General features: G+C 37.6%; 2 protein-coding genes across 5 annotated transcripts in view; one reads left to right on the top strand and one right to left on the bottom strand.

The window, feature by feature from the left end:
• Positions 1-18,887, bottom strand: part of LPXN (leupaxin) — a 44,460-nt gene extending 25,573 nt beyond the window's left edge. For 2 of the 4 annotated variants that reach the window (XM_037839047.1, XM_037839048.1), the window contains exons 1-2: positions 16,045-16,198; positions 4,728-4,885 (exon numbers count right to left, since the gene is read on the bottom strand). In XM_037839047.1, coding sequence (XP_037694975.1) covers positions 4,728-4,885; positions 16,045-16,057 — 171 coding nt within the window. In that variant the 5' untranslated portion in view covers positions 16,058-16,198. Of the gene's footprint in view, positions 1-4,727; positions 4,886-16,044; positions 16,199-18,377 lie in introns of those variants that run through there. The other 2 variants (XM_037839044.1, XM_037839045.1) reach the window with 2 other exon arrangements.
• Positions 18,888-19,348: 461 nt separating this feature from the next.
• The window catches only part of ZFP91 (ZFP91 zinc finger protein, atypical E3 ubiquitin ligase), a 56,194-nt gene continuing 53,410 nt past the window's right edge, over positions 19,349-22,132 (top strand). Inside the window, exon 1 of the mRNA XM_037838465.1 lies at positions 19,349-19,710. Within this exon, the coding sequence (XP_037694393.1) occupies positions 19,364-19,710 (347 nt within the window). The 5' untranslated portion in view covers positions 19,349-19,363. The remainder of the gene's footprint in view (positions 19,711-22,132) is intronic.

Genomic DNA, 22,132 nt, shown 5'->3' with positions numbered 1-22,132 from the left:
CTTCTAAAGGGGACCAACAACCGGCATATCCCTGAGATCTCTTTACACAAGGCAGAGGAATACCAGTTATCCTTCAGGGAGAGGCCAATTTCTAAGCAAAGCAGTTGGCATGTAAGTGAATGATAGTGTGTCCTCCCTGCCCTCAAACCAATGAAATAGAGAAGTAGAACATCCTTGGATAGCAGCAAACAAAATGGGTCCGAGCAAAGTCCCTTCAACTAAACAGGAAAGTGCCTGGACTAAGACTACAACATGATTAAATTTAACATACCAAAAGAAATAATGTGTGACTCTAAGGGTGATTGGCCAGCAATGAATTTATTAACTGAACAAACATTTTATTTATTGAATGTCTGTCATGTGCTAAGACTGGGATATAGCAGTCGACAAAGAAAATAAAAAATTGTCTACCCTGGAGCTTACATTCTGTTGGAGAGAGACAGATAGTAAATTAATTAGGTAAAATTAAAGGGGAGATAAAAAGCAGAGGGTGGGAGATGGGAAGGGTGATAGAAATGGCAATTATTAATATACTGATCAGGGAAGTCCTCACTGGGAAGAAGACACTTGAGCAAGAACTTATGGGAGGTGAGGGGAGTATGCAGATTCCTGGTGATCCAGAAAGAAGGAGCAGCTGGAAGAGCCTTCTGGAGTGTCTGAACAAGGAGGCCAGTGTGCCTGGAGCAGAGTAAAGCAGAGAGATGGGGTAAGAAAGCAAATGGGGCCAGATCATTCAGGTAGCATGGCTATATAACTTATTGTCTAATCTAGGACACTTTTGAAAGTGAAATGGGATGTTAATGATAAGTAAAACTATATAATTTTTGAAATATGCATTTACTGACCAAAAATGTGGTTTAATTATATTAGTGGTACTATAAAATAATTCTATTCAAAGTTATTTCCAAAACAAAAGTTTCTAAAATAGCTGTGAGGATTAAAACAAATTAAAATAAAATTTTTATATTGATTATCTGAACATTTAAAAGTAGCAGAAGTAAAAAAATTCTTCTTGATATATATTCATATACCTTAATTGGGTACTCAGCTATTGCTCTAACACTGTTGCAAAAAAAATTCTGAAAAATGGCCTTTCTTTTTTCAATATGGTCTTATTATTTTCATGTTCTTCATAAACTTGTGATCTTCTTTTGTGGTTAAGATATTTGAAATTGCTGCTTTTCTGTAGACCGTAGTATTTTTAATTGAGAAAATATTTCATTTCTAATTGCTGATGAACACTGTAAGTTCAGAGCAAATTATACTAAATGGAGGATATTCTCAATTCTATTTTTATATTAAAATGTGTAAATATTTCAGCCCCAATATTTTCACAGGTGCTGTCTTTCAGGATCTATTCAGAGCATGTTTCTTCAAAAAATAATTTTACCAGACAAAACTTTTGTTTCTATTTGTGATTCTTTTTAAAATCTCACCAGATGTAGAGGCTGTAAAATCATAGGTCTTCATGACTTCATTCCATTCTGACAAAGAATATAAATTTATCCAAGTAAAATTAGGAGTTCCATCAAAGTCAAGATTTTTTCCATAGCACAATTAAACCATTTGAACTCTCATCTTTTGATTTGTTCAGTTCCTCCCTGACTTTGGCAGGTAGAAATTTGAGCTTCTTCCCTTTTAACAAGCTTTGTTTTATATAATGCAATTGGCTAAAAGCTTCATGCTACATTCATTGAATAATTTGATTAAAGATTTCCAACTGATTTTGCATATAATGCAACCTAAATTTAGATTGGTTTACAATGTGGTTTTTTCAAAGGCTCAGACATTTCTAAAATATGATTGATGAAGGCAACAGACAGAAAATATCTACAGCTGTCCTGAACTGTTTCTTTGTATTCAAAATCAACTTCTGTCACAAAAGTTTTGTAGATCAGTTAAACATACACTGATTACATACAAAATATTTGTAAATTTTGAAGATTACAGTTTCTATTTTGATTGGTAGACTACTGCAGCTTATTTGTGTGCAGTCATGAATTCTGTGCACCTTACAACCAATTCCAACTACATTTCTCCTCCATAGGTTTTGTTTGTTTGTTTGTTTGTTTGTTTGTTTTTAGCAATAAGAAAAAATGATAAAAAGAAAAATAACATGTCATACAATACAATATACTACTAAGGACAGCAAATAACACCACTACCAAGAATCCCATATGACTCCCTATATCCCCCTCTCATATACATTTAGCATTGGCATATTGCCTTTGTTACATTTAATGGAGGTATATTACAATGTTACTGTTGACCATAGACTCCAGTTTGCTTTGATTATGTTTTTTCCTGAATACCATCCCTTTTTCAAATTTCTACACATAGGTTTTTTTAAGACAGTAAGAACACTGTTTTTACCACAGTGCTATACTCCAACCAAAATTTATATTCATATCATCACCACACACACACAACACACAAAATTTTATCTTCAATGCTTAACATTTCAACTAAATTTACAATGACATTAACAATGTCAGATGTTTCATTTATGACAGAATGAACTTCCAAATACTCTTATTCTTTAGTTGGATGGAAAAAAAACTGTATCATTTTGGAATTAATAGATTTTCTAATTGAGGCCTCCAATGACACTCATATAAAACTGACATCATTTAACTGTTTGCGAAGATGATTAATCATCACCAATTAACTTTATTTACAAGCACAAGAAAACCTGGAGTTAAAAATGGGCAAAATTAGTCTAGAGGAGTCATGTGACCCAAATGAAAACCATCACAAGGACATGTAAACACATGTCCTACAGCTGCACATGTTAAACCATCATCTTCAGGTGCATTCTTCTTAAATTAAGTATTAACTTTCAAAGAAGATGCTGATGCTTCTTCACCATATTTGTGTGTTCTGGTTTTTGAAGGGGTAGTGCTATCTCTACTCATCCCTATGGTGAATGGTAAATGTTTACAAAAATTTTGTGCAAGTTACACATTCATCATCAACTTTCTTGAGAAAATTAAATATGAAGTTTAGTTTTGATTCCATTGCTTCCAAAAGGGTTTACTGCAAAATTAAAAAGCATTACCAAATAACAAAATAAATCTCAATAGTTATAACCTTACACATACAATCGATAACAAGGCCACTCTGACAAGAACATTTAGACTACACTCTACTTTGTGGCAAGAATGCTCAACCTCTATTTCCTAAATGTAATTGGTATAACACTAAGCCACAATTTCTCACATTTCTTACTGACCCTGAGGAGGCTCCATGCACCTCACAGGCCACCACATGGGCCATGGTATAAGTGGTGGGATACCAAGTAGTCAGCGGGAAAGCATCATCAAATTTTTCCTTCCAGCACCTAAGACCAGAAGGAATCAGCTGTCCATAGCTGGTTGTGTTTGAGCTCTTAGCTTTAACGGCCAACACTCTGCATATTATCCTTGAAAGCATAGTGATAGTTAGGTTTTATCTGAAGAGGATCAGGGAAAGAGAGACAAGTTTTCATTTAGTCATCTTTTGGATTCTGTCATTAAAAAATGAGAACTCTGTTTAGTGCACGTGTGTCTTACACACTACTAGAAAAGACCATGGACGAATCCAGAAGAAAAAAATGGTGGTCAATTAAACTATGCATGAACCAAAGGCTGTTCCAGGCAAACCAGGACATACAGTCATCCCTTTAAGCTCAGTGTAAGGACTGTTGCTTTTACTTTAAATGAGATGAGAAGTTATTCCAGTGTTTTGAGTAGAAGAATGACATGATCTGACTTAAGTTTTAAAGGATCACTCTGGCTGCTAAGTTGAAAACAGATTGCAGGGAGGCAAGATCAGGCAGATCAGTCAGGAACCTACTGCTATAATCCAACAATGAGAACAAGAGAAGAACTCTTGAGTTGAGAGATAAATGTGTATTCTTAAAACTATGTGTATGTGGCAGGAAGAAAGAAGAGTTAGAGGGGGAATCTTCCCACAGCTCAAATTTCAGATCTGAGCTGTTGGTTATCCCCCAGAGTACACACAGATGCATCAGAATATCATGGTTCAAAAATTCAAAGAACATCTACTGAATTCCTCTTACATTAATTCCATTCTCATCAAGCAACTTTCTAACTATAATGTAGGTTCATGGAGATCATCAGATCCATAGGAGGAGAATATACCTATCAGCAAATACTAGTATCTGTTCTACTTGATATTTCTAAGCATAAATTAATGAGTTGGATTTATGTTTTCTATGCATCACCTCTTATAAGTTTAGTTAGTTTGAGTTGGTTCTCTGGAGCTTCATCATCTCTGGGTTTACTAATAATTAAATTTCCTAATCTATTCAGTAGAAAAATAAGACCTGGAAAGTGGTGACCCTGGAAAGTCACCCTGAGAAGATTTGTTTGAGCCACCACCTGACCTTTCTCAGATGATCTCTGATCTTATTGAGTGCCATGCCACTCAAATTGCAACATGCATCTCTGATGTACAGACAAAATATCAGAATATCCCAAATGAATGAGGACTCTATGTCTTACCATGACCTCATTAGAAAAAATTTAGTTCTCCAAGGCTTATTCTTGTGATGATTTTCTCAATTCTCTTCCCCTTTACAAAAAACAACCTTCAAGTTACCACTGAGGGATTTTTTTCTCATTTTTGAATATATGATTCTCCTTTCATATCATTTTATGTAGAATATAGTTTTAAGAAATTCATGCAAACATCTATAGTCAAGATACTACAATAAATGAAGTTACCTGCAAGGGACTTCTGTCATCGTGAACAGAAAGGACATTGGAAGTCTCAGCAAGGTTACTCTCCTTTGTGGAATGCTGATCCAGGGGAAGAGGAGCTGGGTTGGAATATTCATCACTGTCCTGGAAGGTGGAGCGTTCCAGTTCCTCCAATAAGGCATCTATATCATTAAAAAAGCCAGAGACTTATAACACAGAATATATGTTTCTGGAATCATTTTCCTCTTAAATATCTCCACCATATACCCATTCATCAGTCTCTTCTGTTAAGGCTATTTTCAGACACCATTCCTTACTACTTATTACACTTTAAGAATATGTTCTATTCTACTAGATCTTTAATGCATCTGCAAATTGTGGCCTGTTTCTTCTTTCCTATGGTTGTATTCATTTTTATAATCTAATTCTATAATTTCACTTCTTATTTTGCAGGATATTAGTTTTTATCATTCATTTAGAGCAGATCTCCCACAAAGGTCTCCAATTACAAAAATAAATCCTAAATATGTTTCATATCAGACAAATATAAACAATTAAATTACAGCTTTTCAAAATGTACCAGGGCAGACCAAGGTGGCAGAGTAATATGCGCCAATGTTCTGTGCCCTATTGAAGTTTTAAACCGCAAGCAAGAGCAGGCACAACCATCTTTCTCAGAGTTCTACAAAACAGTTAAAGAGTTGCAGTAACTGGGAAAGGACCAAATCTAGAAAAAGGCAACTTAAAAACTGTAGGAAAACCATATAGCACCATTGCTGCCCCTTCTCCCACCTTTTCCCCAGATCAGTAAGGAGCCAGCCCACACAGCCAGTGTGAGGCCCTGGGCCTAGGGTGCACATACAGCTGTACCAATCTGCACCGGTCTGTCTGGTAACAGTCTGAAAGACTGAACCAGGATACTTCCTGCAGATGTACCACACCAGAACTTACCCAGTAAGTAGGTTCAGCCTGCAGGGAAGCTAAAACACTGTAAGAAAGCAATAAAATCACAGCTGCCAAGGGCAAAGGATTACCAGGTTTAAGACGTAAAATATAGTACCCAGGGTCTCCTAGGGGAAAAGGGGACATTCAGACCCTTGTAAATGGGGGAATTCCTAAGCTCATATGTGCATACCCAGGGAACTAGCCGGACATACGCATAAGGAACAGACATGACAGTAACTAAATTCCAGAGATAACACACTAAAATATTAAAATTTACAGCATGCAACAAAAAGATTATAAGGAATAGAAAGAAACAGGAAATGATGGTCCATGCAAAGGACAAAGAGAAAGCATTAGAAACCATCAATGAGGAAGACCAGATGACAACTTCTGAAATATTGTCTTAAGTATGTTCAGAGAGCTAAAGGAAATCATAAAAATGATAAATGAACAAACAAATTTAATAAAAAGCTAAAAATTATAAAAAAGGGACCAAAAGACAACATTTGAAGCAGTCACTTTTGTTTCTTTTGGGGGGCCTTCTTCAGGCCGCAATATTGACAATTTGATTCCATTCTAAATTTTCATAGTGTTTTTTGATAATTATTACTTACCTTAGAAAATTTTACTTTTCCTTTGGATTCCTTTTATTACTCCACCTATTTTAAGATTTGACTGGATCTCAGGAATCAAGCATTGCTGCTCCTAATTATTCCTGGGGTTTTAGAGATTTTACAGGAAAAAGATTGCCTTTGAAAACTTAACAAAAGATAATGAATTGTTCAATATCAAGTTAGGAAGTCTTAAAATATGTGTCTAGGGTGAGATAGCACCAATTAATTTGTGAAAAGATTTGGTTAATATGAGGTGGGAAGGGGAGAATGGAAAGTGTTTGTTTGTAAAAAGAAATAAAATAAATAAAAACATGCTGAGTGAAATGAGCCAGAAACAAAAGGACAAATATTGTATGACTAACATTTCTACAAATACCTAAAAAAAAGATGTCAGAAAAGATAGACATGTATCTCTACAAAAATATAGATGTATAGTATCTATACACATATATATACCATATACAAAAATTGTAATGTAGAATTACATGTCCCTCTTGCTGTTTGTTGATTTATCAGTCAGGACAGTTTAGGTTATGCTGTGGTAGCAAACACCCCTCACACCTTAGAGACTTAACAAAATAAAGGTTAATTCTCACTCATGCTCCATGTCTAATGCAGGTTGGTGAAGGGACTCTGCTTATCGCAATCACTTCCAGGACCAGGTGCAAGATGCCCCATCTAGATACAGCTTCCAAAATCACTGAGACAGATGTGATGGTTAATTTTATGTGTCAACTTGGCTAGACTATAGCAACCAGTTAAGTTCAAACTTAAAGTGGTTAAAATGGAAATTTTTACATTGTATATAAGTTACAATAAAAATTTTTCCCCTTGTTAAAAAAAAAAGGAACCAAAAGAACTGCTGGAGCTGAAGACCACAGTAACTATATTTAAAATTCCCTAGAAGAGTTCAAGAGCAGATTGTAACTGACAGAAGAAAGAATCTGTAAACTTGATGATAAAACAATTGAAATTATTCAGTCTGAGGATCAGAAAGAAAAAAGAAAGGAGAAAAGTAAACATAGCGTAAGAGATCTATGGAACACCATCAAGTATACCAATATACACATGATGGGAGTCCCAGAAGGAGAAGAACAAGAGAAAGAAGAAGAAATCACATTCTAAAACAAAATGGTTGAGAACTGCTTCAATTTAAGAAAAGACATGAGTATATACATCCAAAGAAGAATTAACAGCAATTCTTATCAAACTCTTCCAAAAAAATTGAATAGGAGGAAACAATTCATAATTCATTCTAATATGAGTTAATATGAAAGAAAGCTAAAGACATCACAAGAATACAAAAATTAAAGACCAATATCCCTTATAAATATATATTCAAAAATACCCAACTAAATACTAGCAAATTAATTCCAACATCACGTTAAAAGGATTATATACCCATGAAAAGCATGATTTATCCCAGGAACACAAGAGTGGTACAACGTAAGAAAATCAATCAATGTAATATGCCACATTAACATAATGAAGGGGGAAAAACCCACGTGGTCCACTTCTTATCTTTAAAACTTATTACAAAAACTACAGTTGTCAAAACAGCATGGTACAATACAAGGATAGATATATAGATCAATAGAATCTAATTGAAAGCTCAGAAATAGGCCCTTACATCTATAGCAAGTTGGTTTTTGACAAGGCTGCCAAGCCCACTCAATTGGGAAGGAATAGTCTCTTCAAAAAGTGCTGAGAGAACTGGATATCCATATGCAAAGGAATGAAGGAGGACCTCTATCTCACACCACATACAAAAATTAACTCAAAATGGATCAGAGACCTAAATACAAGAACCAAAACTACCAAACTCCTAGAAGAAAATGTAGGGAAGCATTTTCGGATCTTGTGTCAAGACAATAGTTTCTTAGACTTTACATTCAAAGCACAAGGAACAACAACAAAAATAGATATATGGGACCTCCTCAAAATACAAAATTTTTGTGCATCAAAGGATATTATCATGACCATGAAAAGACAACCTACTCAATAGGAGATAATATTCAGCAATTGCATATCTGATAAGAGTTTAACATTCAGAATATGTAAAGAAATTCTACAACTCAACAATAAAAATACAAACAATCCAACTTTTAAAATTGGAAAAACACTTGACATTTCTCTAAAGAGAGTATACAAATGCTAAAAAGCACATAAAAAGATGCTCAACATCTCTAGCTATTAGGGAAATGCAAATCAAAACCACAATGAGATACCATTTCACACCTACTAGACTGGCTACTATTAAAAAAAACTACAAGTATTAGAGAGGATGTAGAGAAATAGGAGTATTCATTCATTCTGGTGGGAATGTAAAATGGTACAGTTGCTGTGGAAGACAGTTTTGCAGTTTCTCAGAAAGATAAGTACAGAATTAACACATGACCCTACAATCCCTCTACTAGGTATGTAGCCAGAAGAATTGAAAGCAGGGGCTCGAATAGATATTTGCACATTCATGTTCATAGCAGCATTACTTACAATTGCCAAAAGATGTAAGCAACCCAAGCGTCCTTCAACTGATGAATGGATCAACAAAATGTGGTATATATGTACACTGGAATATTATTCAGCCATAAAAAGGAATGAAGTCCTCACACATGCAACAACATATGTGAACCTTGAAGACATTATGCTGAGTGAAAGATACACACAAAAGGACAAATATTACATGATCTCACTGATATGAAATAATCAGAATAAGCAAACTCATAGAGTAAGAATCTAGAATATAGGTCACTAGGGGCTGGGTTGAGGGTAGAGAATGGGGAGTTAATGTTTAATTTGTACAGAATTTCTACTTAGGTTGATTATAAAGTTTTGAAAATGGATGGTGTTGATAACAGCACAATATTATGAGTGTAATTAACAGCACCAGATTATATATTTGAATGTGGTTAAAAGGGGAAATTTTAGTTCATATTTATGTTACTAGAATGAAAATTAAAAGATAAAACATACGACTGTTTCATCATTTGAACCCTATTGCAAATGATGGACTACAGTTAATAGTACAAGTATAAAAATATTCTTTTATGAATTGTAACAAATTAATGCAAGGTGCTAATAATAGGGTGGTACATGAAGAAAAACATCTAATATAAACTAGGAACTATAGTTAATAATACAATTTTGGTATTCTTACATCAAATGTAACAAAGGTACTACACTAATGCAAAGTGTCAACAATTGGGGGATATATGGGAATGCTGCCTTTTTTACATGATTTTCTGTAAACCTACAACTTGCATAATTAAAATTAAAAAAAAAAACACATCTGATCATGTCAATTGACACAGAAAAGTCATCTGACAAAATTCAGCACCCCTTCTTGATACAAACACTCAGCAAATTAGGAATAGAAGGAAAATTCCTCATCATGATAAAGGGCATAAATGAAAAACCCACAGCTAACATCAAACTCAGTGGTGAAATACTGAAAGCTTTCTTCCTAAGATAAGAAACGAGACAAGGACGCCTCCATTTTTACCACTACAATTCAACATTGTACTGATAGTACAATGCAATCAACAACAACAACAAAAAGAAATAAAAGGTATCCAAATTGTAAGCAAAGATGTAAAACTATCCCTATTTGCAGATGGCATGACCCTATATATAGAAAATCCCAAAGAATCTACAAAAAAGTTTAGAAAAATTAATAAGTGAATTCAGCAAAGTAGTAGGGTACAAGATCAATATGCAAAATACAGTAACATTTCTATACACTGTCAATGAACAATCTGAAAAGGAAATCAAGGAAACAATTACTTTCACAATAGCAACTAAAAGAATCAAATATCTAGGAATAAATTTAACCCAGGATGTAAAAGATTTGTACATGGAAAACTACAAATCATGGCTGAAACAAATTAAGAAAGACCTAAAGAAATGGAGCAACTGATATTGCTAAAATCATACCCCCTCACACTCACTAAAATGGCTATTTTTAGAGAAATAAAAAACCCCATACCCCAAACAATTTTCAGATTTAACACAATCCCAATCAAAATTCCAATAACCATCTTTTCTAAGTGGAAAGGCTATTCACCAAATTCACAAGGAAGGGTAAGGGACCCTGAATAACCAAAACAATCAAAAAAGAAGAACTAAGTTGGAGGCATCACACTTCCTCATTTTAAGACTTATTACAAAGCTACAGTCATCAAAATATTTTGGTACTGGCACAAGGACAGACATACGAACAAACAGAATAAAACTGAAAATTCAGAAATAAACCCTCACATCTATGGCCAATTGATTTTTGAGAGGGGTGCCAATTTCACTCAAGAGCAGTCTCTTCAACAAATGTTGCTAAGAAAAATAGACATCTGCATGCAAATGAGTGAAAGTGGACCTCTACCTCACACCATACACAAAAATCAACTCAAAATGTATCAATGGCCTAAATAGAAATAAAATGCTTAGAAGAAAACATGGCTAAATGTCTTCAAAACCTTGTATCAGGGATCGTATTCTTAAGACTTTACACCAAAAAAAGGAGCAACAAATGAAAAAAAAAATAGATAAAGTGGATTCATCAAAATTAAAAATTTTTGTGCAAAGGACATTACCAAGAAACTGAAAAGACAACCAAGAGAATGAGACAATATTTGGAAACCATGAAGAATATATACAGAATATATAAAGAATTTCTGTAATTTAAAACAAAAAAGACAACCATCCAATTAAAATATATACAAACAACTTGAATAGACATTTCTCCAAAAAAGATATACAAATGGCCAATAAGCACATGAAAAGATTCTCAACGTCATTAGCCATTAGGGAAATTCAAATCAAAACAACAATGAAATACCCCCTCATACTCACTAAAATGGCTATTTTGAGAGAAATGAAAACCCCTGTACATTGTTGGTTGGAATGTAAAATGGTTCAGCCACTGTGGAAAACAGTTTAATGGTTCCTCAAAAAGTTAAACATAGAACTACCATATGACCCAGCAATCCCATATATACCCAAAAGAATTGAAAGCAGGGACTCAAACATATATGTATATACTGATGTTCATAGCAGTATTATTCACAATAACCAAAAGGTGAAGCAATCCAGTGTCCATCAACAGGTGAATGGATAAAAAAAATGTGGTATATATATACACTAGCATACTATTCAGTCATGAAAAGGAATGAAGTTCTGATACATGCTACAACATAAATGAACTTTAAAGACATCAGGTTGAGTGAAATAAGCCAGACACAAAGTTGCATGATTCCACTTAAAGGAAATGACTAAAATAATGCAAATTCATAGAGAGAGAAAGTAGAGTACCCAGGGATGGGAGGGGAGACAGAGTTGTGAGTTAATGCATCATGGGGAGATGGTCTCTATTTGGGGCAATGGAAAAGTTTGGTAATGTGTGTGAGTGACGGTAGCACAACATTATGAATATGTTTAATGCCACCAAATTGTATGCTTGGGTGAGAGAGAAAATTTTATGTTGTATATATGTTACCCAATTTAAGAAAAAGAAACTAAAGAGACAATGACAATTAAATGCAACACATGATCTTGGACTGGATCTAATAACGAGGGAGAAAATGCCCAAAAGGACATTATTGGTACAACTGAAAAAATTGGGATATAAACTGCAAGTTTGATATCAACGCTAAACTTCTTGAACTTGATAATTGTTATTTAAGGTGTTTACATAAGTTAATATCCTTGTACTTAGGAAATATATGTGGAACTATTAAGGGGTAAAGAAGCATGATATATACAACAGGCATTCAAATGTTAGGAGAGAAAGAGAGAATGACATAACAAATATGGAAAAATGTTAAACGTTAAAAATTGGCATATGGGTAGAAGGTATATTGACGTTTTCTGTATTATTTTTGTGACTTTTTTGTAAGTTTGAAATTATTTAAAAGTAAAATATTTACACACACACACACACACACACACACCAGGGCAGTAATACTTATACCTATAACTGATTATTTTGTCTGAAATCTCAAGAATTATCCAAAGCAACGTAACAAAATTCTGAAAACCAATGTAAGTACTCTGTCTGTTAGCATGTGGGGAGCAAAAAGGGTTGGGGAGAAGACTGAAATATTGCAAAATCTAGCAAGATGTCGCAATCCAAATAGCTGTGATTTGTTTCCCTTGCAGATTTCTTGGGAAAAGCCAATGAACTTTATAAATATTACACCATTACCTTTTTTTTATGATGAAATTCATAATAATAATAAAAATTAATACATATCAGGTACTGTAATCAGGAATTTACATATTTACTTAATCAGCCTTATGCTTTAAGGCAGGGAATTTTTTAGCCTCATTTTTTAAATGGAAAAATGAAGGCAAAGAGACATAACTTGTTTATGGTCATGCTGCTACTATGAGCAGAACCAGGACTTGAACTTGGACTATCTGACCCCTAACCCATGCTTCTAGTCAGACATTGCAGTCCCCGTTATTCCATGGATTGTCTGAGTCGTCTTAAGCATGGCATGGCCTTTTCTGAAGCCATGTCCTCACCTACATAATGAAGTGATTGGATTAGAACAGTATTTTCCAAATCGAGTGTTGAGACACATTAGTGGATCTCCACTGGATTTCTTACCACAGGTTGTAGTTTTAAAAAGTTTACAAAACACTGCATGAGATTATTTCTAATAATGTGTGCAGCTCTGCAGTTCTTAGCAGAGGAAAATGAACTTTACAGGTCACTAAAAAGACAATTTCATGTATTTCAGAATCAGGGGATTGCTATTAATGTATTAAGGAAGGATCTAATCATTTCTTAAAATTGTCATCCTCAGAGATCCTCTCAGTCATCCATCTCAAAAATGGTGAACTTTATACACAATTGTAGAGATAAGAAAACTGAACTAAATTCTTCAAGACAAAGGACCTTTCAACAAACAAATTGTAATGGGGAGAAAGAGATGGAAGGGAAACCTACAGATTAAGATTGTTTTAAGACTTACAACTAATATCAATGTATGAGCTTATTTAGATCCTTAATAAACTGAAAAAAAAAACACAATAAGAAAATATTGAACAGTGACTGGATATTCAATAATAAGAAATTTCTGCTAATATTTTTAGGTGTGATAATGGTATTTCAGGGTATTAAGGAATTACTACTGTTAAGGATTTTTGGGGAGGTGTGATAGCGGTATTATGGTTATCTGTACATAGATGTATATACTTATCTATTTTAGAGATTAATGCTGAAATATTTACAGATAAAATGATATAATATCTTGAGTTGCTTTAAAATAATCCAGGGATAGAACGAATGGGTGGGGATATAATGAATTAAGATTAGCCAAGGGCTGGTGATTATTTAAGCTGGTTGATGGGTACATCAGACAGTAATAGTTCATTGAACTATATTCTTTAATTTTTTTTATACTGAATATTCTCAATAATAAAACATTTAAAAAAAGAAGGAAAGGAAAGAGAGAAAAGTAAAGATAACAAGAAAACTCAGGTGGAAAGAGAAAGTAAAATGATCGTCTCAGAACTTTGCTAGCCAGTCAGAGAAAATTTAGGAATTACAAATTTTTAGTCTGTATTTCTCTATTAAGAAATAATCCTATTTTTTTTCTAATTTCTAAGCTCTGCTTCAATCAGAAGTCAAAGATCCCCCCTGGATTCAAATTAAAAAGTCATTTACAATAAAGACTGGGGGGAGGGAGGAAACACCCTCTATAACAGAAGTAAATCATATTATTAAGCGTTCCCGAGAAGCACCAGCTAACCAACGTTCTTAAAACTCTCTTCTGGTCATGAGTTAGGCCTTTCTCTTCCTGTTTTCTATGAGTGCACATATCACCAACACCCCAAGAACATCTTGCTTTTAGCCAGATTCTGTCATTTGACGATAACTAATTTCAGTAAGACAAATACGGGGTTACTGGTGGGAGTGGGGAGTGGGAACTGGACTGAAAACTTTCTAGTCCTTCCCTATAGGCCTGTACCTCACCTACGGCTCAACCCCCCTTTTAGATATCAAATAGTGTCTAAAAAAAGAGTAAAATGAGGTCTCTTGGGGGTCCTCATGGGTTGTAATGATTTCATTCCTAGTCATAGAATCTGCTTCTGTTGCCCCTTTATCTACCATCTCCACGTAACAAGGGTTAAGGTAAAACCTTCTGGATGGATACGAGCTACCATCCTCCAAGGAAGTACTGCAGAGAGGGAATATCTGCTCTCCTGTGCCTACCAGTTCTGGATGCTATTTCCCCACCCCAGATCGTGTAGGTAACTATTGGGCTGTTGACAATTTAAAGAAGCTGTTCAGGTGCAGCCATCTGGGCAATCTACACCAGTGCTTTTTACATTTCTGGACCAGATTTCTACCATCTGTTCTGTTCAAGAAACGCAAAATTGTGCAAACCTACTAATTTTTTTATTATCTGGGTTGGTTCATTAGTGGGAACCCTTGAGCCAACACAGTTTTCAGAGAAAGCACCTTGTAGCTAAATTGGCTTTGGCGTTGGACGCTCTTGAGAGTGACCTTGAACAAGTTATTTTATTTTACTTAGTTTTCTTATCTGAAAGAAAAGTGGATAATACCTATTTCAGAGGATTTCTGTGGATGCTAAAATGACATATGTAAAAATGTCTAGGTTTAGCCTAAGTCACTGAATAAAGTTTCCTTTTGAATTACCTGCATGAAAACCATTATGTATCTCTGAAATAAAAATGCAGGACTAGACCCTAGTGGAACTTAGGCAGAAATGTGGATTTCCCCAACACTCACACAGGATGAGAATTTGGACACTATCCCAAGTCCAAAATGGATTCTATCCCAAGGCTCAAAATAGACTTTACATCAAAAGCTCTTCAATACTTTTTGAACAACCACCTTCTCCTCTTCATTCAACATCACTTCCCCTTTGTTATTTTCCTTTCTTCCATCCTTGAGTCACACCCCAAATAGACAAAAAAAGACAACATGCAAGATGTTTTCGTTGTTGTTGTTCGTACTTTTGACATACCCCAAACACACAAAAAACCTAGCACACTATGGAATTAATGTGGTTAGGAAATTGGGTAAAGGTTGGTAACTCAGTGTTAGTAAGGATGTCGGCAACAAAAGCTAGTAAAGGCTATGAAATGAGTCCCAAGAATGACAAACCTTACTCTACTCCAAAGATTTAAAATTGGAGATTTCTCTGCAATAGTTCCACTGCTGATTTTAATTGCCTTGGAATGGGAGAAGGTATAATATTTGCAGGCCATAGTAATCTGTTCCTCCAGAATTCCTCTGAATAAAAAACTTAGCAACAAAATCACCAGAGTTACAGTGCTATGTCTTCTTGATTTAATACTAAACTGTGGAACAAATGAAACCACCATAGCCTTTCTCCACCTCTGCAGATCTTCTATTCTATTTCTCTTCCTCCTAACATTCTCCTTCCCCTTTCACTGTTTCCCCCAAATCACATCTTGTAGATGCCCAGCAGCATGACCCTCATATGATCTCCAGTAGTTCCAAAGATGCAAAATGCTCATATTAAAAAAAAACTTTAGTCATAATTCACTCCAAAAGTATTTATGGATAGTTTACTCTGTAGTTAGCACCAAGATCTCCGCCTATTGTGCTATTGCAAACAGTGAACTCAGTTCCCCAAAACAATCATAGCTCCTCACGCTTCTGGGGATAGCAGTGAAAATAAAATCTTCCAGTAATGCTCTCAGTCTTGGTAGAACACCCCACCCACACATGCAGACATCAGCAAAACTTGCATTCTCTTAGTTTCCCCTGAAAGAAGCTCCTCACTCACCCAACTCTTCCATTGCCACACACCCAAGTTGCTCTGGTCTCACAGGTTGTAAGGAATTGCTTTAGCATGTGTTGAAGAAGTGGACTGCAAAGGCACTGAATGAGACAGTGTGAAGCAGCCTCTATAACCCTTTTTAGTTCCTGTATTTGCTTAGCACTTCCTCTCTTTTGATTTGGTGATTTAAAAAAAAAAGTTTGTAGGTCACAACTTTAAAATGAAATGGGACTAACAAAGAAAGGCAATAGTAGGATTTGAGTTCTGGCAGTGCACTGGCAAGGGCGATAAAAGATTCAAAATTAATTTAGCAAAATTTGAGCACCTACTACATGTCAGAATACATCTTGAATTCATGGGAATGGCAGATTTGCTCTTCTGTTTTTTCCCAGTATGAGTATCCCACTGTGACTGTGTATCAGGAAACTTTTTTTTTCCTGTGAAGCTGAGGGACCATGGAGGCACAGTCTCCACAAAATTTCCATCAGAGTTAACCAGCACCCAATTCATTTTGCTATCTTTGCTTACCTAATTATTGAGAAATTAGGCTTGCCTGCTTTCCTGAATACATTATACAACCTTTAAAAGCAGAGCATGTTTGGATTCTCAGAGCCTGGCTTATTTCAGGGGTCTAAAATGCAAATATTTATAGGGGTCATGAAGGATGAAGGTGGAAGGTTTAGACGTTAGTCATGTTTGGATTCTCAAGGCCTGGCTTATTTCAGGGGTCCAAAACGCAAACATTTATAGGGGTCACGGAAGAATGAAGCTGGAAGGTTTAAGAACCAGGTGCTAAACTTCTGACTTTCCAATTAAGCTTAATTTCCAGCCTAGTCAAATTGCCTTGTAACAGTTTCTCTGAAAAGTGACACCGAGGTTAACTTTCATTTTTTATACGACTGTGATTTTATTCATCTTAAATGAAAAAAAAAATGCCAAATGCCTATTATGAGAAGATAGTATGTAAAGAACTATAATTGTAGCCCTGTGGAATAGATACTATTCCCAATAATACTAGTGATGAAATAGGTTTAGGACAGTAAGTTGCTAAAGATATAGACAGTAGGTGGCCTTGCTACCTATTAAATTCAGATTTGAATTCAAAGCCTGTACTCTTTCCTCAACAACACAGTGGTCTTTTTCTTTCTTTCTTTCTTTCTTTTTTCTTTTTTTTAAGGTAAAGGAAATTCCCACTCTGCGTTACTTTGAGCAGCCATTGGATGTCAGTGCTGTTCTAAACCTGCTCACGGCAAGCAAGGGTTTGGAAAAAATTCCCATCCACACTCTCCCAAACAATTTTTACAACTGAAAATGACATTAGCCCCATGAAAGTGCAAAGCACTCAGTAGCGAATATAAAACATTTGCCTATCTGGAACGGTAACTGAGCCAAACTACTGGAAGGAAAAATACACTTCAGCACTTAGTTTGCAAATCTGGGACTCAGTCTACAGTTTAACTGAAGGATAATACGAAATTTCGAATTGGATCATGTTTCCATCCTTTTTCTTCTGAAACTTTTATACCCCGGTCTTTATTTTCAGGGTTAAAGGACTGTTCTGCAAATCATTCCTTGATTATAACGGCTGAAAGTACCAGAGGAAGAGAGGCGTGAAGCCCACTGCATCTCCGATTGCAACTTGTTGATGAGCAATGGAAACTCCCTTTTGACGTACTAGGAAGACAAATTAGTTGCACACACTACTGGGCAGAAAAGCAAATTCTGATGAAGCTACTACTCTGACCATGTTTCCTGTGCAACAAAACCACTTGTAAACCGCAGAAACAGGTGGCTTCAGGACGGGGAACATGAAGAGACCTTCAGCTTCTCCGGGTAGGTCACCGAAGTCACGCTAACAACTCCTCACCCTTCTCTCCAGCTCAGGGACCAAATTTAAGCAGTTGACGCCCCAAAAGCGTCAGGCAGAAAAGCAAATCTACAATTCGTTTTACAAACTTTTATTAAGAGCCAACTGACTGCTGGGCATTGTGCTAGTCCCCCAAGGATCCAACAGAATCAGATTCAGTCCCCGCCCTCCAGGAGCTCACAGGTTAGTGGGTCACAGGATGACGAGATGAATAAATGTAGAAATGAACGCTGGTCGATCCAGGGGAGGTTCCGCCTGATCAAACCACGGTAAGGGGTATTACATGGCAATCCTAAAAATACTATGCTAATTCTAAGTAAAAAATACGAAAAATAGGAAAAAAAAACCCATCTATTCTTATCAGTAACTAGCTCAATATTCGGGCCTGGATCTGCGCAGGCGTCACAGCCCAATCCGGAAACACTGCCATCCTGGAAACGTAAACGCGCGTTGCGGAAACAGAGCAAACTACCTTTCCCTTCATGCGGCAGCCCCAAACTCCCAGCATCCTCTCTGTCTCGGGTTTCGTATCTTTTTCCGGCAGCATCCAATAAATACGACTTCATTCCCCAGAATGCTTTTAGGAAAGTTGGCCATGCGCGTGCGCTACAAGGAGGATTCTGGTTGCCCCCATGCCCCCGCCTCCGGTCTACTGCCGCCATTTTGTCAGAGACTTTCATCCGGCAGCCGACGGGGCTTTTTTTCTTAAAGGAGAAGCGACAGCTCAAAAAATTGACCCTGTCTCCTTGCAAGACCTGGCGGCGCTGGGGACAGAAAAGCCAGAGACAGGAAAGTGGAACTCGGGGTGGAGGCCGAAGAACGCCCAGTCTGCTTTCGCGGCCTGGGAAGATAGAAAGAGCCCTTGCGGCATTAGCGGCTCCTTAGGGAGGCAGGTGCGCGCGCAGCGAGTTCAGGGTGCGCGCGAGGCGGGGAAGAGGTGGATTTTTTTCCAGGGACCCCCTCGCGAAACCTGCCCCTCCCACTGCCCCTAGCGCGCGCTGAGCTCCGGAGGGGGGAAAAAGGTCACTGAGGGATTGTCGCGAGACGCAGGCGTTTAACGGTGAGAGCGGGTGCGCGGGGAAGGAAACCTCGCGCGCTCCCTTTGAGCCGTTTCCTGATTGGTCAAAGGAAGGGGTGAGGGGCGGGAATTCGGCACGCCGCGGCGGGTGAAGCCGCGAGGGGCGGGGTCAGGAAGCTGTTCCTCCACCGCGATTGGCCTGCTGAGTGTCCGTGGCAGGCGCGCGCGCGCACCTCCTGCGGCCGCGGGCCCTGAGTGGCAGGGGACGGGAGGGGGCGCCCTCGGAGCCGGGCGGAGGGGAGGGGGGAAAGAAGAGCGCAGGGAGAGAGTGAGCCCGACGCTCCAAGAGGCGAGGGGGGTGGGGGGGGGAGTAGCTCCGCGGCCGCCGCCGCCTCCGCCTCCGCCGCCTGGGACGAGGGGGTGGGGGACGGACGAGCCCGATGCCGGGGGAGACAGAAGAGCCGCCGAGACCCCCGGGGCAGCAGGACCAGGAAGGGGGAGAGGCTGCGGCGGCTAAGGCGGCTCCCGAGGAGCCACAGCAACGGCCTCCTGAGGCGGCGGCGGCGGCGCCTGCGGGGACCACTAGCAGCCGCGTGCTGAGGGGAGGTCGGGACCGGGGACGAGCCGCTGCGGCCGCCGCCGCCGCTGTGTCCCGCCGGAGGAAGGCCGAGTACCCCCGCAGGCGGAGGAGCAGCCCCAGCGCCAGGCCTCTCGACGCCTCAGGGCCGCAGTCCCAGGCCTCGAAGCCCCCATCTCCAGCTCAGGGCAAGAAGAGTCCTCGACTCTTGTGAGTAACGCAGTCTTTCAGGCGGTGGGGTAGACCCCCCTCCGTCCGCACGCAACCCTCCCGGCTCCCGTAGCGCCCACTCCACGTGACATCCTCCCTGCTCTGCCCCCTGCCGACTCCGCACGCTTGATGTCACACTGTTTCCCTGTTACCGTCTTATCACTTCTCCCAGCCCCACCCCTAGTGCCCTCTGCCTGTCACGCCACTTCCCCACTCCCCGAAATCATTCTTTGTATAATTCATCACCTCTGTTCCCTTAAGTGGCCACCTCTGCCTTGAGGTCGGCAGGCTTATCCCGCATTCTGGCATCTGCACCCTTTGTCAGCCTGTCCTTTTCCCTCTTACAGCAGTTCTCCAGTTACATCACTTCTTCGTTAGGAAATCAACAGCAGGATCTTGACCTCGGTCTTCCCATTAGTTAACTCAAGAGCCAGTTGTACTTCTTTATGTAGCTTTTTTTGACTTTTCTAAATTTTCACATTTTCCCTCTTTTTAGAAATCTAACACTTATTGGTAGGTGTGAAAACGGGGCTGTTGCCAATTTTGTTAAATGTAGTCTTTCATGTACCAAAATTAGTGGGTTTACTTTCTTTCACCAAGTAGCATGTTTTTTTTGTTTTGTTTTGTTTTATTTGTGTATGTTTTAATATAAGAACTTCGTCTTTAAAATTAGATTGAGAGAAATTCCGTTTTTGCTTAGAGGTAATGGAACCGTGAGCAGAAAGATTTTGAATTTTTTTTTTATTGAAATAATGCTCTTGTTAAGAATTCCAAAGCACACAGTCTTGTAAATTCCAGAAATTAATCCCGTTTGTGATTGGATTGATTACTGAAAACTTCACCTGTGTCATTTGACTTTCAAGTAGAAAAAGGCTAGGAAAAACGGAAAATTGAAGGTGGGGGAAAACTTAGTAAAAACTTTCTTTTTGAATGTTGGTGGTATGATAGAGTGGTGCGTAGTGGTGTTTTCGTGTAAATTCTGTATGTTCTACAAAATTGAAATTTTCACTTTTTTCCTTTACATTCATAGGGGGATTAATACTTAAAATAATCTTTAAGTTCCCTTCTCTTTTCACCTACCAACTGAGAGTTAAGTATCTTCTTGCCTCATCCCCTCCCCCCCACTGTTCTACCAGTTTTACTTATGTCTAGGTTGGTAGTTTTGCGCACTGTCATGGTTTATTTTTTCCTGAAGTCTTGGTGAAAGTACTAATGAGTCTTTGCACTTCCACAGTAAAAGATACTAACGATTGAACTTATCACAAGGGTCTTGAAGATGTCTTGATTAAATACCTTCAGTTTCTCCACAGTATTCCTTGTGGGATGAAAGGAATAGTCTTAATTCTTAGTGTCCCTCCCTCTGTTATCCAGTATCATTAAAGACAGTAGCAATAATCCTGTTCTTTTATCTTCTTTCAGAGCTATCTTTTGATTTTGTATTTAAAATAATACAAAGTTTTGATCAGATTGTTAAAATGAATTTTCATCATAATGTTTTTGTTATACATTTTCAATTTATTTCATGGTCTGGAAATCCTTAGAGTCCCCAAGCAGTTCACTTAGGCAAACCTTGACTGAGCAGTAACTGGATATGGTATTGTGCTGAGCCTGAGGGATATAAAGATAAATGAAACATGTTTCTGGAGGACCTTACATTGTAAGGGAAAGATGCATTGATTAAGTGGAGATTTGTCAAACGTGTATATGGTTTACAAATTTTCAGTTGTATAAGATACATTTAGCAGTGTAAATTTTCCTGCAGTGTAAATTTTTCTTTAACTCAATAAGACATTTCAGGTTTTTAATGTCAGTTATGGAACTGCTATTTAGTGTTTTCTGATCTTGATCCATCTCTGTTTTCCAAATAATATTGTGACAGTAACAGAAGGAGTTAGAGATTTAATCTCCATGTTAATTACTTGTTCCATTCAGGTCCATTTCCATATCCCACCTTTTTCCCCTATTAAATCCCAGTCATCAGCTGTTTAATATCTACATTGGTTTCTCTTGATTAAAGAGATAGCAAAGTGTACAACAGCTTAAAAGTACACTAAATATAGAAATTTGGAGATTGACAGAATATTATAGTGGAAAAGTATTAGACTTTAATCAGAAAACCCAAATTTCAAGACCCAGGTTTCTATAGTCCACATTAAGTGTTCTTGGGCAAGTCATTAATCTCTTTATATTGGATTCCTTGTCTATAATCTGATATTCTGTAAATTTGTGAAATGAGCTTTAGTTTATAGTTGGGTGAAAATTAGGATACAGTTTTTATGAACTTCCTTAAGCTTTTATACCTTTTTTTCTACTTGCATTGAAATGTTCCTAAATTAATGGGAAAAGTAGGAAATACTTTTGAGTGAAGTTGAGTTGAAAGAATTGTTTCTGTTGATCTTACTCAAGGCAAGACATGAAATTA

The sequence above is a fragment of the Choloepus didactylus genome, chromosome 6, assembly GCF_015220235.1.
Source record: "Choloepus didactylus isolate mChoDid1 chromosome 6, mChoDid1.pri, whole genome shotgun sequence".
In the NCBI taxonomy this organism is placed as follows: domain Eukaryota; kingdom Metazoa; phylum Chordata; class Mammalia; order Pilosa; family Megalonychidae; genus Choloepus; species Choloepus didactylus.
Note: the sequence above shows the minus strand (reverse complement) of the source record. Positions and strands in the feature narration are given on the sequence as shown.